The following is a 24,296-nucleotide window of genomic DNA, read 5'->3' as shown; positions in this document are numbered from 1 at the left end:
TATTCCTCCACATTTTTTATTTACACATGCACAACATAATTCTTCAGCTACAAAACATTTTACACATTTGCAAATTACTGTATATCTGTGTGCACAAAACCTTTTCACACATGCACACAATAATTCTACATCATTTCACAAGCTCAAAATATTAAAGACCCTTATTTGATTCCATAGTCATTTGAATACATAGGTAGGCCTGGTGGTAAGGACACATATCAAAGCATGTCATGGAATCAACAAGTTCTCCAAAACAAAGCAAAAAACATTGTTCATCCAAGCCCTACTCAAACTACTCAGAAGTGTTTTCCTGATCTGATGCTCCTATCGGCATGACAACATCATTTGTCTGTTCCTTTAAAAAGGTTACAAATCTCTGTTGGAAAATAAATCGCTTTTATGACTTTACAATGCTATGGTTAAGGTTTGGTTCAATTTAAGCACAAAAAGATCTTGGTTTAGAGAAACATTATGGGTTGGGTTAAAATAAGTACTCTGTTTAGGCTACAGAAACACCATGGTTCTATTAAGGTTAGGGGATCTTTGTCGATGTTTTGTTGACCATTCCACTCACCCGGACCTCTGCTATGCAGACTTAGTCGCTTTAAAACATCACCCGACTTCCTCCTTTGCTCTTATAATAATTTCTACTATTACTTGCTGAAACGACTGATGCTGTCGTTCTTCCTGGGAGGACAGTCTCAATTCAAAATGACCTAGTAAGTCTTAATGGAACACACAGTACATTAAAAGCACATTGTAGCCTGTGACCTAAACAGATATAATGTAGATATGACGCCTGGCATAATTCACTATGTGTGTTGTTAGCTGTCATAGCTTGCATTTAGATAGTGACTGCTGTGAATAGGGCAGCTGAAAACCAAGGAAAGAGCAAATGCCAGTCGGTGTGTCTGCAGACAGCCTCACTGTGTTGCCCTGAGTTCGATCTTCATGCGATAAGGTTTGGGAGTCAGTGTGACCCCATAGACTGGAGTATAGTCTGGCTCTCCTGCATCCTCAGGCCAGATGAACTTAAACTTCCTCAGCAGGGTCACCATGATGAGGAAGAGCTCCATACGAGCCAGACCCTCTCCGAGACACATACGAGGACCTGGGACATAAAAAAAGACTTCAAAGTCATCTAATGAAGCTTAGCATAAGTTCAATTCTCATTACCCCCTCTTTCTCTCTCACCCTCTTCTCCCTTTTCCTCTTATCAGCTAGGGGTGTTTTATAAGGCATGGATACCCGACCTGAGCCTGACGGGTCCCGACGGTACCCGACGGGCCGGGCCGGGTTCGGACAGATATTTAGAAATTATGGTTGGGTTCGGGTCGGGCTCGATCACATCAGCGCGATAAGGCATTTGTTGTAAAATGGTGCTGCGGCTCCTTTAAGAGAGCTCATTTCGTGTGTAAAGTGGGCAGAAGAGAGATAGAGAAAGAGGAAGCAGACGTGTAGATGCGACCGGAGCAGAGGTGGTGGAATAAGTTTAAGTTTTGTACACAGTATGTGCGGTGTCCGAGATAAACCCCAGACTGAAAGCCAAATTCATTCATTTGCTCACCAGAAACGGGATTTTAACCCTGACGTTATATAACGTCGGCCCTGGAGGTAACGAGTCTCCCCTGGTTTTCTGACCACGGTCGGAATCGAAGCTAGCAGGAAAGGTTAACACATTGAACATTTTAAATTAAACAGCTTATTAACGTGCGCTTGTTGCCCCGTGTGCGCTGATGCGCTCATCTGTTGACATTTCCGAATGCCTTCCTATAGTTGCTTAATAAAAGCGGGCTTTCCACACAAACAAACGTACATGTCATTAGTATGAGAAAAAAAACGAGATTTTAACTGTGTCGGGCTCGGACATAAATATCTTAATGCCTGTCGGGCTCAGGCCGGGTTCGGTCACGGCTCTGTCGGACGCGGGCCGGGTTCGGACGGAAAAATTCGGCCCGATCAGACCTCTAGTGTTTACTCTTTTAGGGCGCTTACACACCTATAGTTCGGTGGACTCAGTGGTGATTCGGGGGTAAAGTTGCAACATTGTTGCATTTTTCATATGGTTCGGTTTGCTTTTACACTGTACTTTGTCAAACGCACCAAACGCTGTAAACACACGTCACACGATCGAGGCGGTCGCTTGTTTATTGGACAGAATATCCGAAACTCGCCGATAATTCTGGTCTCAGAAATAATGGAGCAACACCACATTTATAACATCTTGGGTTTTCTGGTTCTGCTTTAGTGTTTCTAATATTGTATAAGAAGGCGATCAATGTGAGCAGCTGACACACAGCAAGTGAAGGAGAGAGAGATGATGATGTCACACAGACGACCAGCCATGGGGGCTCAAAACAGCTTATGGATATGAAAGTTATCATCCCTTAAATCATATATAAGTCCGTAAATTGTTTGCAAGGTTAAAATTGCAGGCTAGTAAATGCTCTGTTTTTGGTTTACTTCCTGTATTTGGGTAAGATCGCGTTCTCACCTGACCCCCGTTTTCAAGTGGACCAGAGTTTGTTTGTTTGAGCCGCACCATAGTTCGGATGAGCTTTCATACCAGCCCAAACCAACCGGACAATCCGACCAAACGCTCCAGGGTTCGTTTTAAACGGACCAAACGAGGTAGGTGTGAAATCAACCTTAGTTAAACTGCTCAGCTTTAGCCATAGTCTCTATCAGCAAATCATGTCCATGCTGTCAACATTTAACAAAAATGTCTCCTCTCTATTGCTGTCAGCCGTCATTTCAGTGTGAATCGTCACAACCTCTCTCCACCCTGCGTTTAGTACATCATTTCCAGCGTCCAGGTCTGAGATCGCAAAGCCCGCCCCACTTCTCAACCATCCAGATTTCAGCCCCCTCTTCATTCATCACCACCACCGTCAGTGTCTAGACTCCATCAAGGGTACCTTACACTACTCATGGCTTCTCTAAACCCTTTAAAATATGATTCCGTCACAATGGGGTCTAATCGCCAAAGACTTTTTCAGTTATCATCTGTTGTGCATGTGTTAATTAAATAATTGTTCACTTAAACTAGTCTCCTGACTTAACAATGGTTTGATTAAACCCACTGTGTCTGCATGCCACTGAAGGTGTGATACAATTGAGAGTTTTTTTTGGTCATGCGCATACCTGCAGAGAAAGGCATGAAGGCCTCTGGTTTAAAGAACTCTCCCTGGTCATTGAGGAAGTTTTCAGGGTTGAATTCATTGGGGAATTTCCATTGTCCCTCCTCATTCAGCACTGAGGTCAGGTTAGGGATGATCAGTGTGCCCTTAGGAGAAAATATCCCTGTTAGATAGAAGGCTAAATGCCGTAAACATATTCTTAGTAAAACTTTACAATCATTCACTGAAAAAAACCAACAATCAGGCCTGCCTTATTTCACGATTCAAAATGTCGTCAAAACTTACCGTTTACAACATTAGCGTTAGCTTGCTAGTTTTGGGTTGTTCCCTGTAGTGAAGGTGTTTTGACACAAATATAGCAGTAAGCTAGGGGAGGGGCTTATCCTATGCATTTCCTTGATCCAGACTAGAAAATGTGTTACCAACATTGAAAGACACTTAACTTTTTTACAGTGAGGTTTCTTTCCACAACACTTCACTATAGTGTTCACTATACCAGTTGCTTCTTACCCTGGGAATGGAATATCCCATGAGCTCTGTGTCTTTAGTTATACAGTGAGGGACGCTGAGTGGAACAGTGTTGGCTATCCTCTGCACTTCATGGATCACAGCCTGGATGAAGAGAAATTTAAACATGTTCTTATGCTTTATGTGACTTGGGGCAGAAGAAAAAAAATGAAGACTTTTTTTGTGTAAAAGTAGACCAATAAACTTGCAATATGGGAACCTGCCAGCAATATGCTGACAACCAGGCAAACAAGAGCATGATAAATGTGGTTCACTGTGGTTCATTCCCCTACCTACCACTTAGACCCATGTGTAAACATAAAATAAAAGTGAAATTATTATGTCAAATATGCCTGATGATTTACCTGCATGTAAGGCATGTTATGTCTGTCGTCAAAACTGGCCCGATCCTTCCCTTCCAACACCTCGTCGATCTCCTGCTGACAACGCTCTGACAGATACAGCAGAGAGATAATAATTAGCAATACAATTGAATTGAAATGGAAAGACGATGACACGATAAACATCATGACTGAGTGTGGGTGAATGGTAAACCTGGATGCAGGTGTAGAAGTAAAAAAATCCATTTACTCTTGTTACTGAAATAAAGTCGTTTTTTGCTGTACTTTTGAGTCCACAAGGTTTGTCCATCTTCCCACTAGAAAAAAAAGTCCCACAACACTCTTTGGCTATCATGTCATAGAAGTCTATCATTGGTCCGCAACGAATCGAACGGAATTGTTCCATATTCAAATGTATTGTCCCTGAACCATATCATAGTCACTGTATCTAGGTACACATTGGGTCGTCTTATATAGAGATGAAAACACCTAATCAATGTAGCTATCTTGTTAAGTGCAGATTTTTCATTCAGCGGAGCCATTGTGTGTGTATTGTAGTAGGAGCATTCAAATAGGCATCAGCCACCAGACAACCTCCTCCAACTTTAGATGGTGCACTAATATCTGGTATTTAAATAACTTCGTCCCATCTGGAAGCAGCAGGTTCTCGAAGGTTATTTTCAGACATGAACATTTGCTCAGGTCCGTATGTACAAAGTAAGGAATCAAATGTTTGGGCCCATGATATGAAGCTTCCATAATGGAGGCTTGTTGAGCTGGCACATATTGTGCTTTGGGCGCTGGGACCAGGGGAGGTCTGGTTGTTGTCCCCTGTTGCAGCTGATACCTTGAATAGCTAGAAGGTGGAGCCTCCAGAACATAGATACATTTACATACAACGATTCATTTGTACAGCATAGTGCGTTATTGTGATTAGCGAGCTATGGAATTTAATTAACTATTTCAGAGAGGACACATTTGTGCTAAAGTGTGCCTTTACTGCAGAAATATGGTGTACCTGAGCTGTTGCTGTGATTTACAGTATACTGTCCTTTTATAACTGAAGTGAGAGCTTTGTCCATATTTGCAGCAAAAAGTCAAGTGTATTATTGGTTGGTGTTGCATCTTGTCACTGCCTTTTTCACGTGAAAGACATTTTGAAATGTCTTTCATGAAAAATGCCCTTCTGTTTATGACTTTCATACAAATAATTCAAGAGCATGAAATGAATAGATCAACTTTTAGATAGAAAGACAATGGTAGAACTATGGAGCCGATGGCAATTTACATGTGCTTGCATACCTTGTATGTGTGGGTAGGTCATAAGGTAGAGAAAACCAGTAAGCAGGGTGTTGGAGGTAGTGTCTGTCCCAGCAAAGTGAAGATCTAGAGCATACATCCTCAGTTGTTCTTCTTCAAAGGAAGAACCATCATCGCCTCTCTTAAAAAATGGAGAATGATTGTTTTAATACAAACATACATTAAAGGGATACTTCACTGATTTAGCATTAAGCTTTGTATCAGCAGAAACACGGTAGTATTTTTGAATGACCGTGCTTCCCTCCCTCATGTCCCCCTGAGAGGAGAGATCTCTGTATTGTGGGTCTGGAAAAAAATTACAACTACTACTACAATTACTACAGCCAGTAGTAGGAGCTACTTCCGCATGTTTTCAACCAGCCCATAGGGGGTTGGAATGTTGTCTTTTTCCGAAAATTGCCGAGTCAAAAACGAACGTCAGCCATCTTGAATCCTCGCTTACTGCCTCAGCAGAAGACTTTTAGATAGATAGACAGATTGATTCATCCCGAAGGGAATCTTAGAACAACAATTATGTGCATTGAAACTACCGCACACGTGTACCACCAGGATACATTGGTACAGATCGGAGAATATGCAGGAAACTTTATTACGGACGGAATACTCAACACACTACGTGAGTTTCGCCCGCCGGCAATGGAGACCAGCTGTGTTGATCGATGCATCTGGCCGGTAACGGGACATCATCAGCGGGGAATGTGGAGCGAGTGCTGGTGGAACGCTAACGCTAGCTGGCCACCTGTTCCATCAATCCTGCTTGCAAGTGTCTGCTCATTAGACAACAAACTGGACTACATCCAACTTCAACGAAACTCCCAACGCGAGCTCAGAGACTGCTGTGTTTTTGTTGTTGTGGAAACATTGCTGTATCGGACTATCCAGCTACCAGGCCGGCTGCTCTGTCACCGGGTAAGACTAGCTAGTGGAGGTGAGCTGTGTTAACACGGACTGCCTGGTGCAGAAATGGGGTGCTTGTATCCAACTAACTGCTAACTGCTGGTGGAGTTTGTGACTGTTAAATGCCGACCATTCTACGCAAATTTACGGCTGTGTTTATACTCGGTGTTTACAGTCAACCAAGCGCTAATGCTAGTAGCTAAGTGTTAGCTGAACTTTACAGAGCATCAGAATCAGAAAAGCTTTATTGCCAAGTACGTTTTTTACACATACAAGGAATTTGTTTTGGTGTTGTAGGAGCATATTCACACATTCTCTAAAATAAGTTAAACAAACAGGTTAAACAGAACAAACAATATAATATAATAATGTGTGCACTAAATGTAGCCTGTTTCGTATGTCGTTTTTATATAATGTCGTTTTTATATATTTTAAATGTGTAACCACTTGAGCCATGGTGAAACGTTGTTTCGTGTATATGGTTGAAATGACAATAAAACACACTTGAGTTGACTTGACTGTCTCACTGTCTGTAAATAGTAGGCGTGGCTTGGGAGTAGACGCTAAAGCAGCGAAGCAATTGCATTCTAGGATTTGGTGTCTTTCATCCACATGAGCCAAAAACACATTTTCTGGCTTTTCTCGGCCTAGAATCCACCAATTTCTAAAACATTTCACATTTCTACTACATAAGTGACCCAATTTAAAGATATATTCATCTTTCCAACAGTGAAATATCCCTTTAAATGCAATCATGTCTTACTGATACACACAAATATACACTATGGGGCATGAAAACTACACACGCTTGTGGACACGTTTGTACATTTGAGTAGTGAGCTGAACTCTTAACATGACACACACACACACACACACACACACACACACACACACACACTTTATCCATTTCATCCAGATAGCAGTCAACAAAGTCTCGTGGCTCTCCAGGGACTCGGGTCTTCTTGTGCTCTTTCATCAAACGAATCGCAAGATTCTGACAAGTCTGAAAAACAGAGTTTTCAACATTCATAATTTGTATTAATTTAAATTTATTCCCATTCCACTGTCAAAATGCTTGCAATGTTTTAAATGTTGTCATTGTATATGTGTGTGAGACTAGTAAAAACATCCATTGTACCATTGTTTCTTTGTTTTATATTTAATCCTTAATTAATTTTTTTTTTTCAATTTAGACTTTTTTCCATGATTTAATATAGATATTTACATTAAGTTTTAGGTCCAATTAACATACCTCAACATTTTTAAAGGCCTTGGCGAAGGGCAGCGGCAGGCCACGAATAATGGGAAAAGAGTCATAGAGCTGTAAAAGAAGATACATAATTAGTTAATTTCAATCCAAACCATAGCCTGTATAAATCTGGAAGTAGTTTCCATAACGTCAGCCATAGGTTTCTGAAGAGCCAAAATGAAGCTCCAAGTGGGTGACTCCTGTTGGCTCTGACAGTCAAGGTCTTGGCAATGGGTTACGCTGCCTAACTCTCGGCTAATCCAAAAATGGGGAAAGAGGTGGAGCGTGGATTGCTTTTCCTAGGGTTCCCGGATGTTAACACTGAATTTTATACATTACATTTTGCAGCTGCATTTTGCCTATTGAATTTGAAAATATGTGAGTTGAATTTTATAAATTGTATTTTGCATCTGAATTTGGTATATTTAATTGATTCTGAATTTGTGAACTTCGAAAAATAAAAGGTGAGAATAAGTTGTTGAAAATTCAGAGGCAAACAATTCAGATACATAATTTCAATGCATAAATATTCAGTGCTAAAAATTCAATGGCTTTTTAATTTGAAAATCCGATGAATTCTTAATGGTCATGGGTAGCCTAAATGGGTTCCATTCAGACCTTAACATTAAGTCTTTTACTGTAAGATGTCAACAAAATTCAACAAGACATTTTCACCTGGCTATACCCAATGTTTAGATCTGTTGTTGTATTTATGCAAATTAGCACATATGTTATTAGATTATGCACCATTTGCCCATGTTAACAAACAATTTCAAAAAATTTGTAATACATTTTTTGTTTGTCTTGATGTAAATAATGAACTCAGTCATTTTCATGGTGATATCTAAAGGTTAACATTTTTACCCTATTCACGTGAGAAAAAGAATGAATAGGCGTATGAATAGGCTATATTTGGGTCTTTTTCAAAACTTTCCCCTAATGGGATTCTTCGGGGCTTTCTTTTCCTTACTCAGGACATATTGAGGATACAAAATCAGTTGAGTTTGCTTCTGTTGTAATTTGTTAGAGGTCGAACGATTCATCGTTTTGCCGATTAATCGGCACCGATAATTGATTGGTGGAACTATCGTTATGGGCAAAAATCCATACCGATAGTTTTTCCTGGTTGCGTCCGTTGCTGGAGCGGCTGAGAAGCGCGCGCTGTCATTCATTACACAATACGCGAGAGCTGAGAAGGGTCTGCTGGCATCATGCATTACAATAGCGGCCTCTAGAGGCGAAATAAAAACTATCACTGATGCCTTGTGTTTATTTTCGACACGTGTTACTGCGCGCTGCACGGAGAGCACATGCTGTGCGGAGAAGGCTGACATCAGATGCGCGTTAAAAGCATCGACAGCAAAAAGGTATGTATAAAGTTATTCATTTGTTGAATAGATGCTGCATTAGTAGAGAAAGAACAGTATGTTTGTTTGCTTTCGAGGCTGAGATGACGCTAAACATTAGTAGTAAAGTAAAACACTGACAAAAATAAACGCAAGTCCGACCCAAATGTCAGAATCAGAACCCTAAAGGATCGTCCACGATCCCAAACGGCACCTCTGATTCATATTTAGATAATCTCTCATGATGCCTTTGTTTATGTTTTCAACCAATGGGAAGGCAGGTCCGTCACACATTACGCCTTATATGGGCATCCAAGCGAGAACAAAGAGTATAAAGTGGGAAAGATAGATCCCTCCAGGTCAGAGATTGTCTGTTACCGTTCTAAACCGTTCTACAGAGAAGAATGGCGTCACTGTTTTGAGAATTGGCATACATTTGGGCCTTTTTTGAAGAAATGTAAATAGTTTGTCCTTTATATGAATTATAATGCTCATTATGTTTATTTTTGCACTGGATGACTCCAAATATATAGGAGAACTGTTTAGACAACACACATGCTTGTGTAGCATTGCTGTACAGTTAAACAGTTACATGTTGAGTTTAACTGTTTTTATTTGTTATTTATTACTTTTTGTTTGTTTGAATATCTTTTATTGACTTCAATATTTATTTATATTTATATATTTATTTCATTTAGCATGTTTTCATGGTTCAATACAGTTTTTTTATTTTTATAATAAAGTTCAGCACTGTTTTACTTGGAGTGTCATGTTTGTTTTTATCCCGTATCAATTCTAAATACTATCGGACGATTAATCGGTTTTCGGCAAATACGGCCCAACCTAGCTATCGGTAAAATCCACTATCGGTCGACCTCTACAATTTGTTCTACCTTTTTTCATAAAATCCTTTTGTGAATTTGAATATTAATCTTGTTGATATTTCTAAGCCAGGTTGTAAGGCAGAAACATGCTTTGACTCACCATAGCCCATGGTCCATTGGATATCTTGGCATTCTCAGTAAAGCATCGAACAATAACTTTGATGAACTCATCATCATACTCATAGCGTGTACCAAACAGAACCTGGCAGATGATGTTGGAGGCCGCATTATGAAACATAACTTGAGGATTCAAGGATTTGCCTGTAAAGACATAATGTTGACAAAAGTATAACATAGCATTGTACAATAATACAAGAAAATTAAATCGCACAATGCAAAATTAATTTATATTAATGAAAATGTATGATCAATGCCCACCTTTTTATATTATCAAACAATATTGGAGTATTTGTGCTGCTCAGATTTCCCTAATTAAAGTTTACCCTCCCATCTGTATGAAGATTGTGTGAACCCTCAGATGACATACCAATGCTCTTTTCCAGTGCATCAATGGTGTAATCAATCTCTCCATGAATCCTCTCCTCCATGGAATTCTTCCCCATACCAAAGTTCCTCAAGGTTGTAAGAGCAAAGCGACGATGCTCCTTCCAACTAGAGCCATAATCTGCCAAAATCACTCCTAGGTATAGTATAGTGACACAAAGAGCATACAGTATGAGCTTACATGTCATCTAATGTCAAATGTTATCACTGTCCAATGTGAGCATTGCTGTTCTATTCCAGAGCATATGTACTTTCCAACCTGTTTTAGTATTAACTCTTCACAGCATATTAATATATATTCTTTTTTTAACTAACTAACTTTTTAACAAACCTGAGACAGCTCTATGAGGGATTCAAGACAAGATTCAGTTAAGTTTATTCATAGTCATTTTCCAGTAAGTTACTAGTAGTAAGTTACTCTTGACCTGAAGTCAATGAGAAACTATCACCTCTTAAGCATGCTTTCCTGCGATTAGAAGATTCTGGTAAAAGTTCCTCATCTCAGGCCAGTTATTAGCAAATAATATGCAATGGCTATTTCACATGTTGCTACAAACAAATACTAGGAATTCTCCCAGTCATTGCTGCATCACTTTAGGCACAAAAAGCTTTTGATCAGTCTTGTCGAACTAGACCTGCAAGCAGGTGTGAACGGGGTCCAAAGCCCCCTGGCGCAAGTCGGCCCCGGCGGACTGCGGAGGTGATGCAAGTCAGACCTGCATGCCCACGGACGGGATGCTTGTTGCAGGTTGAGAGAAGAGTAGTTAGAAAAAAATAATTGTTGCACATTTTATGATTTTGCAACAAATGCACCTGGAACTGGCCAGGAGGTGACTGCCGAAACCTTAGCCAGGTTCGCCTGCACACTACATTGAGCCGCAACGTAACCTAGAAAGGAGATGAGGAGGCGTGGAAGTCATACTTCTCAGCCTTGACGAAGAGTTCTCCAGTAAGCTTTGCAGGACTGACTGGACATGGTAGACATGCTCCTCTTAGGACTTGGACATGGTAGACGAATACATACCGATGTCTCTCGGCACGTCATTAATCAGAACTTGGAACATGGTGGGGATGTCAGACCAAAGGGCATGACTAGGTATTCAGTTTCCAGTAGGGGTAATGAAAGCAGTTTTCCACTTGTCGCCCTCTTGCATCCTGACCAGATGATAGGCATACAGAGGTCGAGCTTAATTAAGATGGTCGCCCCCTGGAGCAATTCAAAGGCGGAGAAAATGAGAAGGAGTAGGTAGCGGTTCTTGATAGTTCTTAAAAAGCCTGGTTTGGAAGAGGGGTCTTTGGTTGGAGAAAGACAGAGAGGAAGTATGGCTCACCAGTAATCTACCCCGTACTGGTGAGCCCTGTCTTTTGATGGACAGCAGGAGGTATAGTTGCCAGCCTGACCACAGTATATGCCGAGATTAGCCTGTCATCGACGCTCCTTCTCTTCTGGAGTTAGACTGGTGCACACCAAGCTGCATGGGTTCAGGCCCTCCTGGCTGCATCCCCGTATAGACGTCTTGAACCCATGTGGTCAAATGGGAGGTTGGCGGCTGATAGGGTCTGCTTCTTCTTCTGTCTTCGAGCCTGGATAAGTACCGTTTGTAGGTTGTTGCCTGCTGGACGTTAGCGATGGCGTTAATTAATTTCGAAACGATTCTGCGGCATAGTGGTGTGTGCTGGGTTCTAACTGGCCAGACTGTACTGTTACGAGTGAGGTTAGGACCCAAATGCAGCACAACAGAAAACTGGCACAGTTGTTGTTAATTACCTTTATTTTTTGTCAGCAGGAAACACACAAGCACTGACTAAAAGAAGGCGCGCTCACGCTCATACACAGTTCACATAATCCAGGTTTGACAGACTCACACGAAACAAGAAGGGCTGAGACAGGACTTGTAGTCAGGGACGGCAGGCAGGTCTGGTTTCCAGGAACACGGCAAGGCAGGAGAAACAAGAACAGACAGGGTTGGTAACAGAGACTGAAACTGGAGAACACTGGAAAGTCTGGCATGTGAACCTGGAGAACAATCTAGCAATGAGTGAGTGAACTGGGGAGGCTTAAGTAGTGACTTGATCGCAGATGACTAGCAGCTGTGTGTCCAGGTGAGCAGAGTGGCTTATGAGGTGGGAGTGGCCAGTTGGCAGAGTGGAGCAGAGGTAGGGTAAGTGGAAAATTAGCAAGCAGCAGGTAAATGAGGTTGTGACACTAGACCTCAACTTCATGCAAATGAGGAGCGTAACGCCCCATCTCTCGAAACTCACTGCGGCACGAACCAAAATGCATTGGACAGCTGCTGGGAAGCGTGGAAAAGATGGTTCCTGTGGACACGTACCATAAGGTATGAATGAACTGCATGTGTGTCCGCATGACCAGTACCAGTCCGTGGAAGCTAAATGCGAAAAGTATGTTCGATTCTGATGCTTTAGTCAGTTTTGGCCATACCTTCTTTTCTGAAAACTAAATAGTATAGTTTACAAACATACACACGTTACAAAACATATGCTTGTTTCCCTAGTTTTGAGTTGTGTGGTGTTGGTAATCTGTAAAGTATTTAGTTATAAACTATTGGATATTAAATGAAAATGAAATAAAGACTTATCATGAAATATGTTTGCCATATTTCTTATAATACACTATTCTCTTGATAATTACTGATTTTCATAATATCAAAAGACATACATCATTTAGTGCACACTTTGTTTTTCTTAGAATGGCAAAGGGAACCCTTCCGTCCGAGGTGCTTGTTGCTCCCTTTTCACTATTTCCCAGCATGCTACAGCATGTGCCTGTGGATCGAGCTCATTTTCATTTACTGTGATACAGCAATAATGGCAATAAAAACTTGCACAACCATATGTTTTAAGATATATAGTAATCATGGTACTTGACCCATCTCTGCAAACCATAAGCAGAGTTTGACATTCGAGCCAGGGGGGCAAAAAAAAAAAACTCATTGTAGCAGCTGAGACCTGGCCTACCACTTGGGGAACACAGCACGAGCACATATGGACAAAGCAAACATGCTAAATAAACATATATGTTTATTTTTAATGCAGATTTTAAATTACATTGTAACAATTTAACAATTTGAAATCCAATCGCGGCACGGCTGTCTTGGAACACAATAGACAGACGGTGGCGGAATGCCCCGACACTTAAATTCAACTAAAATGTAACAGTGAACAATCAGTGTTCGACCTACAGTCTGTTGAGATGCCTCTCCAAACGCAGAAATGAAGCGCAATCACACCATAAAACGTTAAGACACGTTGAGAAAAAAGCTCCGTATTTTGCCATAATCCAATGACACGGAAAAAAAAAAGTAATCCACAGCGATCAGTAGATCCACAAAAAGGGTCACAGTGTATCGAGCAAGGCCTATACGAGCGTCACATTCACCAGCCAGCTCCAAACAGGTGAACGAGGTCTCTCCACAAACAAAGTGGAATAAACGTATAAAAGTCCAAATCTACACAAAATGCGCAATCAATTAGTAAGCTGACAGCAAATTTATATATATGGCATTTAGGAAACCTTTATTGCAACGTTGGCACGGCAAGATGTCCAGACTAGTGCAACAGTAACTTTCGTTTTTTGCGTCCTGCATATGCGTGGACAATAGTATCAGATGAGAGCCAGAGCCCTGAAAAAATTTATTTTTTACTAAAGCAATAGGCCTATATGAAATCCGATGTATTACCCACCACCATTTAGTTGTTTTGTGTTATTTCAAATATTTATAAAATATCTGGTAATGCCAAAAGTCCACTCATTTTTGCAACAATGCAATTACCCGTTTCAGCCACCAGGGGGGGCAGTGCTCCCCCTCCCCGCAAACTCCGCATATGCTGCAAACAGTACATGCATAGAATCTTTTTTTACCTAATCATTTTTAATTAGCTAAGTTTGATAATACATTCCCTGCCCTATAACATATCATGACTGTTCTACCTTTCTTCTGAGTGGCATTGACAAACAGGTCTTGGGGTCGTCCAGCAAAATCAGTGCCCTTGTTCACCATAGCCTCCTTCATGGACTTCATCCCATTGATGATTACAGCTGGTCTGGTACCGAGGAACAGACTGTAGACATTTCCATAAGACTTCCTCAGCTGGGAGAGAACAAGATAACATATCAGTGTTTAAAATATATATATATATATATATATATATATATAGTTTATATATAGTTTATAGTTTAATAAACCATCAATTTATCATTTATTAACAATGGTTATTATAGAATATTACCTTGCATGTCAGTCCGTGGGTCTGTGTAACGCTTATCAGTTAAATTTTCTAAACACAAACAGACATTTGGAAAAACAGAAAAATGGGTTCAAATATCCAATTTTTAATTTTTTTTCCGCCTTGACAAATTAAAACATTGGATCTTTAAACTGTTTTTCCAATTTTCTGTTTTTATTCAGAGGATCAGAAATTTTGAAAATTACAAAATTGCATCTGGGCTCCAATTATTCAAAACTGCAATGATATTCTCTCCCTCGTTCTGCCTAGCTACGCCCCGCCCCGCCCCCCACTCGAGGACAGCAGCCAGACCTAAAGACAGAATGAGAATGGACGACGTCTGGGAAGTCGAATATCCAAAAACATTCAGCGTTCACCGAGAGTTGAAATAATAATCAAGCCTGTGTATGTTGCGCTCTGTGCAAAACTTGTATAATGACGAGATGCTTGCCCCCCTGTTCAGTCCAAAGTTCGTCTCTAAGAAGTTTTGCACTTGCCCGCAAGTATAACCTAAATTCTCAACAAGATTCCGAATTATATTCTCGTAATTATCCAGCGGCGAGATGACTGCCCCGAGTCTTCTTGAATGCCTGCCTAAACACATCCAGACACACCCACGATAATAGCCAACCAAACTAGCTAGGTGGAACGAGGGAGAGAATATCATTGCAGTATTGAATAATTGGAGCCCAGATGCAATTTTGTAATTTTCTAAATTTATGATCCTCTGAATAAAAACAGAAAATTGGAAAAACAGTTTAATTTGTCAAGGTGGAAAAAAAATGAAAAATTGGATATTTTAACTAATTTTTCTGTTTTTCCAAATGTCCGCTTGTGCTTAGAAAATTGAACTGATAAGCGTTACACGGACCGTCCGTGTGTGCCTTATCCGGTTTGTAAATGTGTAAAAGCCTCTCTAAATACGTACTGAGATCTGTGAATCTGTACAGTTTAAATTTGTTTCATATTTCTGTTTTTCCATTATGCAAATTAGCAAAAAATCCATCATGGCGGGACGTTTACGGTCCAAGATGGGGTTTTTTGTAGAGCAGGGCGTTAACTACAGTGCTACTATGTGGCTGATTGGGCTCATATTTATTGTGAAGCATTTACACATGATTTCCAGTTAAGGTGAAAAGGTTGACCGATAAGACCCTATCAAGCGGTGAAACATTGGCGTCAGTGTCGGTGTTGCCAAAGGTCTTATTGACTTTTCAGCCAATAATATCCATGTACGCATCTACAGATTTGTCTACACATATACAGTTGTTCTACTCTCTACACATTTGGAAATATTGTTGCTACAGTGGCCCCATACCTGTACTGCATGGGTTGGCTATAGTCCAAGTGCACAGGCAGTCAACTTTGTACAGACAACCTGCTATGACTAACCTTTACCCTTAGAAGCATATTCTGCAAAGATTTTAGTGACTTTCCCACATCTTTATATTTTACACTAAAAGTGCAGTGCCACAGCAGTTTTGAAACTTGTATTATTAGGAACAGTAGCAGAGTGGCCACAAGTGTAAATATTCAACCATTGTAGATACATTTTAAGTAGCTACTAATAATAGTAATTACATCAATGTCATAACAATTTCAGGTTTTGGAAGAGCAAAACATCATTCATTTTAATGTTTTTTCTTACCCTCTCAAAGTCCTTCAGCGGGTTCTCTAGGCTCAGGTGCAAAATGTTCCCTAGTATCGGCAGTATAGGGGGTCCTGGTGGAAAGTTTTTAGGCCTCTGGGATTTGAATAGAAGAATGAGAAAAACAACACAGAGCCATAGCAGGATGATAGAGGCAAACATGGTTAAATTGATGTGGCTAAACTGAAGAGGAAAGCTGACTGACTTGCTTTCAAAGTGTAGCTCAGCTTTTAGTCCGGCCCCTTCTGGTTGTGTACCTTGCTCCCTTGTATTAAAGGTGAATGGGAACATCTAACAGAAACAGGTCACACACTTTTAGAGGCACAAGTTGACACAGACTTTGGTTTGAATTATCCACTATAAACACTATACTCAGGTTATACTGTATATTGCTAAAGTAGTTTTAAACAAGGAAATTTAGCTAATGGCATGGCTTGTCAATAGTGAAAGAAATCAATGAGTTCCAGCCAGTGGTGCAATGTAATCCAAGCACATTAACTCAATTCCTATACTTAGTGGACATTTGAAGTATTTTCTTTTTTATGCCACTTTCATGTCACAGCCCTTTCTGTGACATCTAGACTTCTCCAGTTTCTATGGAAGTTTCCTGTTTGTTTCCCTGCCTGTCTTTCCCTGTCCCCTCCTCTTTGTGTGTGTGTGTGTGTGTGTGTGTGTGTGTGTGTGTGCGTGTGTGTGCGCGTGTGTGTGTACTTCTCAGCAGGGGCCTGGCTCAGCAATCTTTACATGGCACACCTGACTCTTATCAACCATCAAACTCAGTATCAGAACCCTGGCTCTCCACTCACTTGTCGCCAGATTGTTCTGCTCTCTATGTGTAAACTCTCCAGGCCCATGTACATTGAAAGAAACTTGAATTGCTCTGTTGTGGAGATTGTGCTGAAAATATTCTCACCCGTTGTCTCTTCCACCTCCAGTATCTGCTAGAACCTGAGCTAAGCCTGCCACCTGCCATAACCTGCCACCAAACTCACCAGCCTGCACCAGTCCCCCGCCACAAGATGCCAGATCACCTTCCACCTGGATAGCCATCTCACCTGTTTATCATTCTAACACTCTGCTTGCAGGTATCGGCTTAAGCCAAATAAAGAACCTTCTACACTAAATCCAGTGTGTCAGCGTCTGAATCTGCCTTGGGGTCTAAACAGAGCTTAAATCAAATCGTAATATTTCTACTTCTGCTCATTCACAGAGAAAAAAAAAAGTACTTTTGTACTCTATTTCAATTATTTGACAGCTTGAATTACTTTACAAATTAAGACGTTTGCATACAAAACATACGAACAGCTTACAAATATGTTTTTTTCTAAATAACAGTAAATACAGCTGAAACACATAACTGATTAAGTGATTAGTCGATTGAAAGACTATTAATTGGCAACTTTCATAAATGTGTAAGTGATTTTTAATGCAAAAGATGCCAAACATTTCAGTTCCAGCTTCTCAAATATGAGAATTTGCTGCTTTTCCATTAACTTATTTCCATTTTTATTTATTTTCAATAATTTGGAGGTTTGGACTTTTAGAATGCTTTATATATTAATACAGTCACAGGGACCATTTGTTATACCTGTGAAAGGTAGTTCCCCAAGATCTAGGCCTCATTTATAAATGTGGTGTACGCACAAAAGAAGGCGTACGCCGCTCTCTATGCAAGAATTGGGATTTATAAAAAGCAAACTTGACGGGAAAATGTGCGGTCCTCCACGGACACTCTGACCCAGGCGTACGCACAGAAACGGGTGAAATGAGAAACGGCGACACTGATGGCAGATGGATAAAATACATGAAACTGTATGAAACTGAGACCATCTTGTAAAATAAATGGTAAGGTGGAGGGCGGGGGTGTCGCCTTGACCAACTGCCATGCTTCGCTCGTTTGCAAGCCATGATGTCTCTTTCTTTCTCATGGGCCAAATTCTCTGGGCGGGCAAAGCAGAGAAAGGGGAGGTAACCTTTCCCCTTATAACGTCATAAAGGGAAGATTCCAGATTGGCCCATCTGAGCTTTCATTTTCTCAAAGGCAGAGCAGGATACCCAGGGCTTGGTTTACACCTATCGCCATTTCTAGCCACTGGGGGACAATAGGCAGGTTTTGAATCTTTCTCTGTGTAGCGCTAGGTGCTTTTTTGCATCAACTTTAATACCGGACCATTTATTATGAAAGATGCTGTCAAATTTGCTGAAACTGACCCTATGTTCGAGTAGAACAGGGGTTAACTATGGTAGAACTATGAAGCAGGTAATTTAATTCCTCTGGCACCACCTACAGCCTGTAGTGCAATTTGCAAAAATCCACCGCTCCCTGTTCAGATTCACCAATCAGGGCCAGGGGGTGTGTCTAACTGCGTGTCTAGCTGCAGATGGGTTTTCTCCCCTTCCCCCCACTTCACACGCACTCTGTCGTGCACAGCTCTCCCTTGTGGGGGGAGGGGCTTAGGAGAATGGGCTTTAGCGAAAAGGGGGGAGGGACTAAGAAGTTGTCGATGTTCAAATTTTTTGGCTAAGTCTTGGATCTTCACAATCCTACCTACAGCACCTTTAATTTGGGCCATGGTCCAACCTCTGAGGCTGTGGCATTAATTGCGTCTGCAACATATTGTCACTCTACAGCTTTTTTGGCATTAGTAATGCCCACACTGTGCCCTTCAAACATATTCTGACAAACACCTCTCTGACAAGAACTACAACTTCACATCGAGTGAAAGTCCTTTACTTTGTTTTCTTCTGTGTGCATGATGTTGGTATGGATAAATATTAATTGATAATGATAAAATATTAAAGCCCCACATCATCACATACCGTTCACCATACCTAGAGATTGGCATGGGGTACTTTCCATAAAATCTCTCAATCCATCCATCTTCGTCCGCTTATCCAGTGTTGGGTCGCGGGGGGAGCAGCTCCAGCAGGGGACCCCAAACTTCCCTTTCCCGAGCCACATTAACCAGCTCCGACTGGGGGATCCCGAGGCGATCCCAGGCCAGGTTGGAGATATAATCCCTCCACCTAGTCCTGGGTCTTCCCCGAGGCCTCCTCCCAGCTGGACGTGCCTGGAACACCTCCCTAGGGAGGCGCCCAGGGGGCATCCTTACCAGATGCCTGAACCACCTTAACTGGCTCCTTTCGACGCGAAGGAGCAGCGGCTCTACTCCGAGCTCCTCACGGATGACTGAGCTTCTCACCCTATCTCTAAGGGAGACGCCAGCCACCCTCCTGAGGAAACCCATTTCGGCCGCTTGTACCCTGGATCTCGTTCTTTCGGTCATGACCCAGCCTTCATGACCATAGGTGAGGGTAGGAATGAAAACTGACCGGTAGATCGAGAGCTTTGCCTTCTGGCTCAGCTCTCTTTTCGTCACAACAGTGCGATAAATTGAATGTAATACCGCACTCGCTGCGCCGATTCTCCGACCAATCTCCCGCTCCATTGTCCCCTCACTTGTGAACAAGACCCCAAGGTATTTGAACTCCTTCACTTGGGGTAAGGACTCATTCCCTACCTGGAGAAGGCACTCAATCGGTTTCCTGCTGAGAACCATGGCCTCAGATTTAGAGGTGCTGGTCATCATCCTCCAGCTCTGCCTCTAACATAGAGGGCGTATCAGTCGGATTCAGGAGTTCCTCAAAGTGCTCCTTCCACCGCCCTATTACCTCCTCAGTTGAGGTCAACAGCGTCCCATCCTTACTGTACACAGCTTGGATGGTTCCCCGCTTCCCCCTCCTGAGGTGGCGAACGGTTTTCCAGAAACACCTTGGTGCCAACCGAAAGTCCTTCTCCATGTCTTCTCCAAACTTTTCCCACACCCGCTGCTTTGCCTCTATCACGGCAGAGGCTGCAGCTCTTCGGGCCCTTCGGTACCTTGCAACTGCCTCTGGAGTCCTCTGGGATAACATATCCCGGAAAGACTCCTTCTTCAGTCGGACGGCTTCCCTGACCGCCGGTGTCCACCATGGTGTTCTTGGGTTACCGCCCCTTGAGGCACCTAAGACCCTAAGACCACAGCTCCTCGCCGGAGCTTCAGCAATGGAAACTTTGAACATTGTCCACTCGGGTTCAATGCCCCCAGCCTCCACAGGGATGCACGAAAAGCTCCGCCGGAGGTGTGAGTTGAAAGTCTGTCGGACAGGGGCCTCCTCCAGACATTCCCAATTTACCCGTACTACCCGTTTGGGCTTACCAGGTCTGTCCAGAGTCTTCACCCACCCCCTGACCCAACTCACCACCAGATGATGATTGGTTGACAGCTCTGCCCCTCTCTTCACCCGAGTGTCCAAAACATACGGCCTCAGATCAGATGAAACGATTATAAAATCGATCATTGACCTTTGGCCTAGGGTGCTCTGGTACCAAGTACACTTATGAGCATCCCTATGTTCGAACATGGTGTTCGTTATAGACAATCCATGACTAGCACAGAAGTCCAACAACAAACAACCACTCTGGTTTAGATCAGGGAGGCCATTCCTCCCAATCACGCCTCTCCATGTGTCTCCATCATTGCCCACGTGCACGTTGAAGTCCCCCAGCAGGACTATGGAGTCCCCCACTGGAGCCCCATGCAGGACTCCATTCAAGGTCTCCAAGAAGGCTGAATACTCCGAACTCTTGTTTGGTGCATATGCACAAATAACAGTCTGAGTTTCCCCCCCCACAACCCACAAGCGTAGGGAGGCGACCCTCTCGTCCACCGGGGTAAACTCCAATGTAGCGGCGCTCAGCCGGGGGCTTGTGAGTATCCCCACACCCGCCCGGCACCTCACACCCTGGGCAACTCCGGAGAAGAAAAGAGTCCAACCCCTATCCAGGAGCATTGGTTCCAGAACCGAGACTGTGTGTAGAGGTAAGCCCCACCAGATCTAACCGGTAGCGCTCCACCTCCCACACCAGTTCCAGCTCCTTCCCCCACAGAGAGGTGACATTCCACGTCCCCAGAGCCAGCGTCTGCTGCCCGGGTCTGGTCCGTCGAGGCCCCTGACCTTCACTGCCACCCGTGTGGCAGCGCACCCGACCCCAGCGGTTCCTCGCCACGTAGCTTTTTCGGGCTGTGCCCGGCCGGGCTCCGTGGCAAACCCGGCCACCAGACGCCCGCTGACGAGCCCTCCATCTGGGCCTGGCTCCAGACGGAGGCCCCGGGCTTCCTCCGGGCAGGGTCACTCCATCTCTTCCTCGTTTTTTCATAGGGTTTTTGAACCATTCTTTGTCTGGCCCCTCACCTGAGACCACTTTGTCTTGGGAGACCCTACCAGGAGCACAAAGCTCCAGACAACACAGCCCTCAGGTTCATAGGGACACACAAACCTCTCCACCACGATAAGGTGATGGTTCCTGGAGAGTCCTGACAAAAATCTCTCAATCTCTCAATGCAAATCAAACCAGCTATTAGGCTAACTGAAATAAAACCATGCCAATCTCTAGGTATGGTGAAGGGGATGTGATGATGTGGGGCTATTTTAATTGCAAAGGCCAAGGGAACTTTATCTGGATGCATAGTATCCTGGATCCATGAAATAACTGGCCTTTAAAAATAAAAATCTGCCTGCCTCTATGGGAATTTAACATAGGGGTGTACTTACTTATGCCCCCTGTATTTTAAGGAAGAACATTTATTTATGTACGCTACATTATTCATTCACAAAGAAAATTGGTGTCCTTAAAGATTGGATTTTTCCTCATTTTTTTAATTAAGGCATTAAGATCAATTTCCTAAAGACGGTTTTTTTATTCCTCTTTTTAGTCAACTTTAGCATGGGTGTCCTAATTTGTTCACATGACTGTATAAAGGGAAACCGGTCTAGGACGTGCGTTCGCACGGTTTTATAAATCAGAATATTTCTGTGCATATTCACGTCCTATGTTTCGTCCGTATGCCACTTATGACGCAAATTCGCCGCACAGTTTTATGAATGAGGCCTCTGTTTTGGATTTGGTGACAGTTTCCACAGCCCCAATCTGCAGACGAGTCAGACATCTATTTTCCTGAAGTTATGTCCAAGTTGCCCGGCGGCTACGTTGACGTAGGATCCACAGGCCAATGCACAATATTATGTTCCTGCTATAGAGGAATCTTAGTTTCAGGACGGTAGTCCTAGGGCCGCATTTGTAGGTCCACATTTCTAGGACCATAGTTTTTGCGATGGCGCCACCTAGCGAATTGGTTGGCAGTAATAGCCAAAAAGTCACTTGCACAAATGCAGATACAGAAATACCCTTAACTGAGGAGCGTACCTATAATTCTTACATGACCACACTAATAACAATTGTTTCACAACCTATGTTTCTCATCCTGTCTCTAGGTATTTTGTACTTTTCCACTGTCCCATATTGATGTAACCTGTCAATACCAGCTCATCATGTGTTAACAGAGAGGATAATGATCTAAACAAGCTTGCACACATATTGCAAAGAGTACCATTGAATATCTAATCCAGTTTACACACATATTGCAAAGAGCATCATTGTTTATCTAATCAAGCTTACACACACATATTGAAATGAGCACCATTGCACTTCTATATTTATTCCACAGTTGCTATAAACATGTAACCTCTAAGTAATGCCATTTTGGTATTTAGGCACATTAGCTTGTTAACTTTCATTTATTTCTTCACAGAGAATGATATGATTTGGTTAATATTGCCATTTATTTTTTAACTCATAAATGCATATCATTGAAATGCTATTACAATAAATGTTGCACTCCAGACTAAAAAGATATATATTGGCCAGAATGGCCTACATCATATCAATCCCATATAAATTAATTACATATCAAACGACTCATGCTGTCATTCTTCCGGGGAGGACAGTCTCAATTGAAAAGTATCTAGTACGTCTATATCTACTTAATGGAACACACAGTACATTAAAAGCACATTGTAGCCTGTAACCTAAACAGATATAATGTAGATATGACGTCTGGCATAATTCACTATGTGTGTTTTTAATTGTCATAGCTTGCATTTAGATAGTGACTGCTGTGAATAGGGCAGCCAACAACATAGGAAAGAGCAAATGTCAGTCTGTGTGTCTGCAGACAGCCTCACTGTGTTGCCCTGAGTTGGATCTTCATCCGATAAGGTTTGGGATTCAGCGTGACCCCATAGACTGGAGTATAGTCTGGCTCTCCTGCATCCTCAGGCCAGATGAACTTAAACTTCCTCAGCAGGGTCACCATGATGAGGAAGAGCTCCATACGAGCCAGACCCTCTCCGAGACACATACGAGGACCTGGGACATAAAAAAAGACCTCAAAGTCATCCACAACAGTTTGATTAAACCCACCCTGTCTGCATGTAGCTGCATTTTTCATACAGTGAGATCCATACTGTTGTTGTTATTTTATGCTCTTATACCTGCAGAGAAAGGCATGAAGGTCTCTGGTTTAACAAACTCTCCCTGGTCATTGAGGAAGTTTTCAGGGTTGAATTCATTGGGGAATTTCCATTGTCCCTCCTCATTCAGCACTGAGGTCAGGTTAGGGATGATCAGTGTGCCCTGAGGAGAAAAGAAAGCAAAAGAGAAAAGGGCATAGAGGAAGGCAGAAAACATTTGTTAGAGGATTTATTTAAGTTACCATAGTAAGATAATGTCCCTACCATTATTGAAGTATGGTACAAACAGTATTGTAATCTGTTTGGAAAATCTGTAGTGTCGCATTGCCAGACCTTCACAGCGCTGCGGAGTAAGGTCTGGCTACACCAAGGATACATTCTAGGAAAGGAGGAAATAAAACGCTCTGGGTTGTTTGCATTTCTTTAAACCAATTCCAATTGCCTTGGCAGCGATAAGTTCCAGACGCAGCAACGGTGGCTCTGAAAAATGTTCTCGAGAAGGAATTTGTTTTGTGGAACATTTGCCTCCCGCAAAAGAAAACACTACTTAAAATATTAAATGAAGTGTTAATGTTCACACAATACAGTAACGTGAGCTATTTAAATTAGCTGGATACATGTCTAAACATGATTTGCTTTAATCGCTGCATGTACTTTGTCCACAGCAATCCCTGCCAATCGGTGCAAAAACATCCCAGTTAGACAGTAAATTCCATAAACATATTTTTAAATCTTCACAGTCATTCCCCAAAAGGACCAAGCAGGCCTGCACTATTGCAAGATTCAAAACTACGTCATACCCTTCCATTCTGAACATGTAACGTTAGCTTGCTAGCTCTGAGGATGTTCTTGTTGTTTC

At 42.3% G+C, this 24,296-nt stretch overlaps 1 protein-coding gene across 4 annotated transcripts in view; it reads right to left on the bottom strand.

The window, feature by feature from the left end:
- LOC116046495 (cytochrome P450 2F2-like) overlaps positions 1–24,296 on the bottom strand; it is a 45,851-nt gene continuing 21,555 nt past the window's right edge. For 2 of the 4 annotated variants that reach the window (XM_031294841.2, XM_036003379.1), the window contains exons 10-11: positions 23,459–23,600; positions 22,604–23,333 (exon numbers count right to left, since the gene is read on the bottom strand). In XM_031294841.2, the coding sequence (XP_031150701.1) occupies positions 23,146–23,333; positions 23,459–23,600 (330 nt within the window). In that variant the 3' untranslated portion in view covers positions 22,604–23,145. Of the gene's footprint in view, positions 1,112–3,144; positions 3,287–3,650; positions 3,753–4,012; positions 4,099–5,290; positions 5,430–7,103; positions 7,209–7,457; positions 7,527–9,784; positions 9,946–10,171; positions 10,325–14,140; positions 14,301–16,084; positions 16,338–22,603; positions 23,334–23,458; positions 23,601–24,296 lie in introns of those variants that run through there. The other 2 variants (XM_031294840.2, XM_031294842.2) reach the window with 2 other exon arrangements.

This window comes from Sander lucioperca, chromosome 7 (assembly GCF_008315115.2).
Source record: "Sander lucioperca isolate FBNREF2018 chromosome 7, SLUC_FBN_1.2, whole genome shotgun sequence".
Taxonomy (NCBI): Eukaryota; Metazoa; Chordata; class Actinopteri; order Perciformes; family Percidae; genus Sander; species Sander lucioperca.
This window is presented reverse-complemented; position numbering and strand designations above follow the sequence as displayed.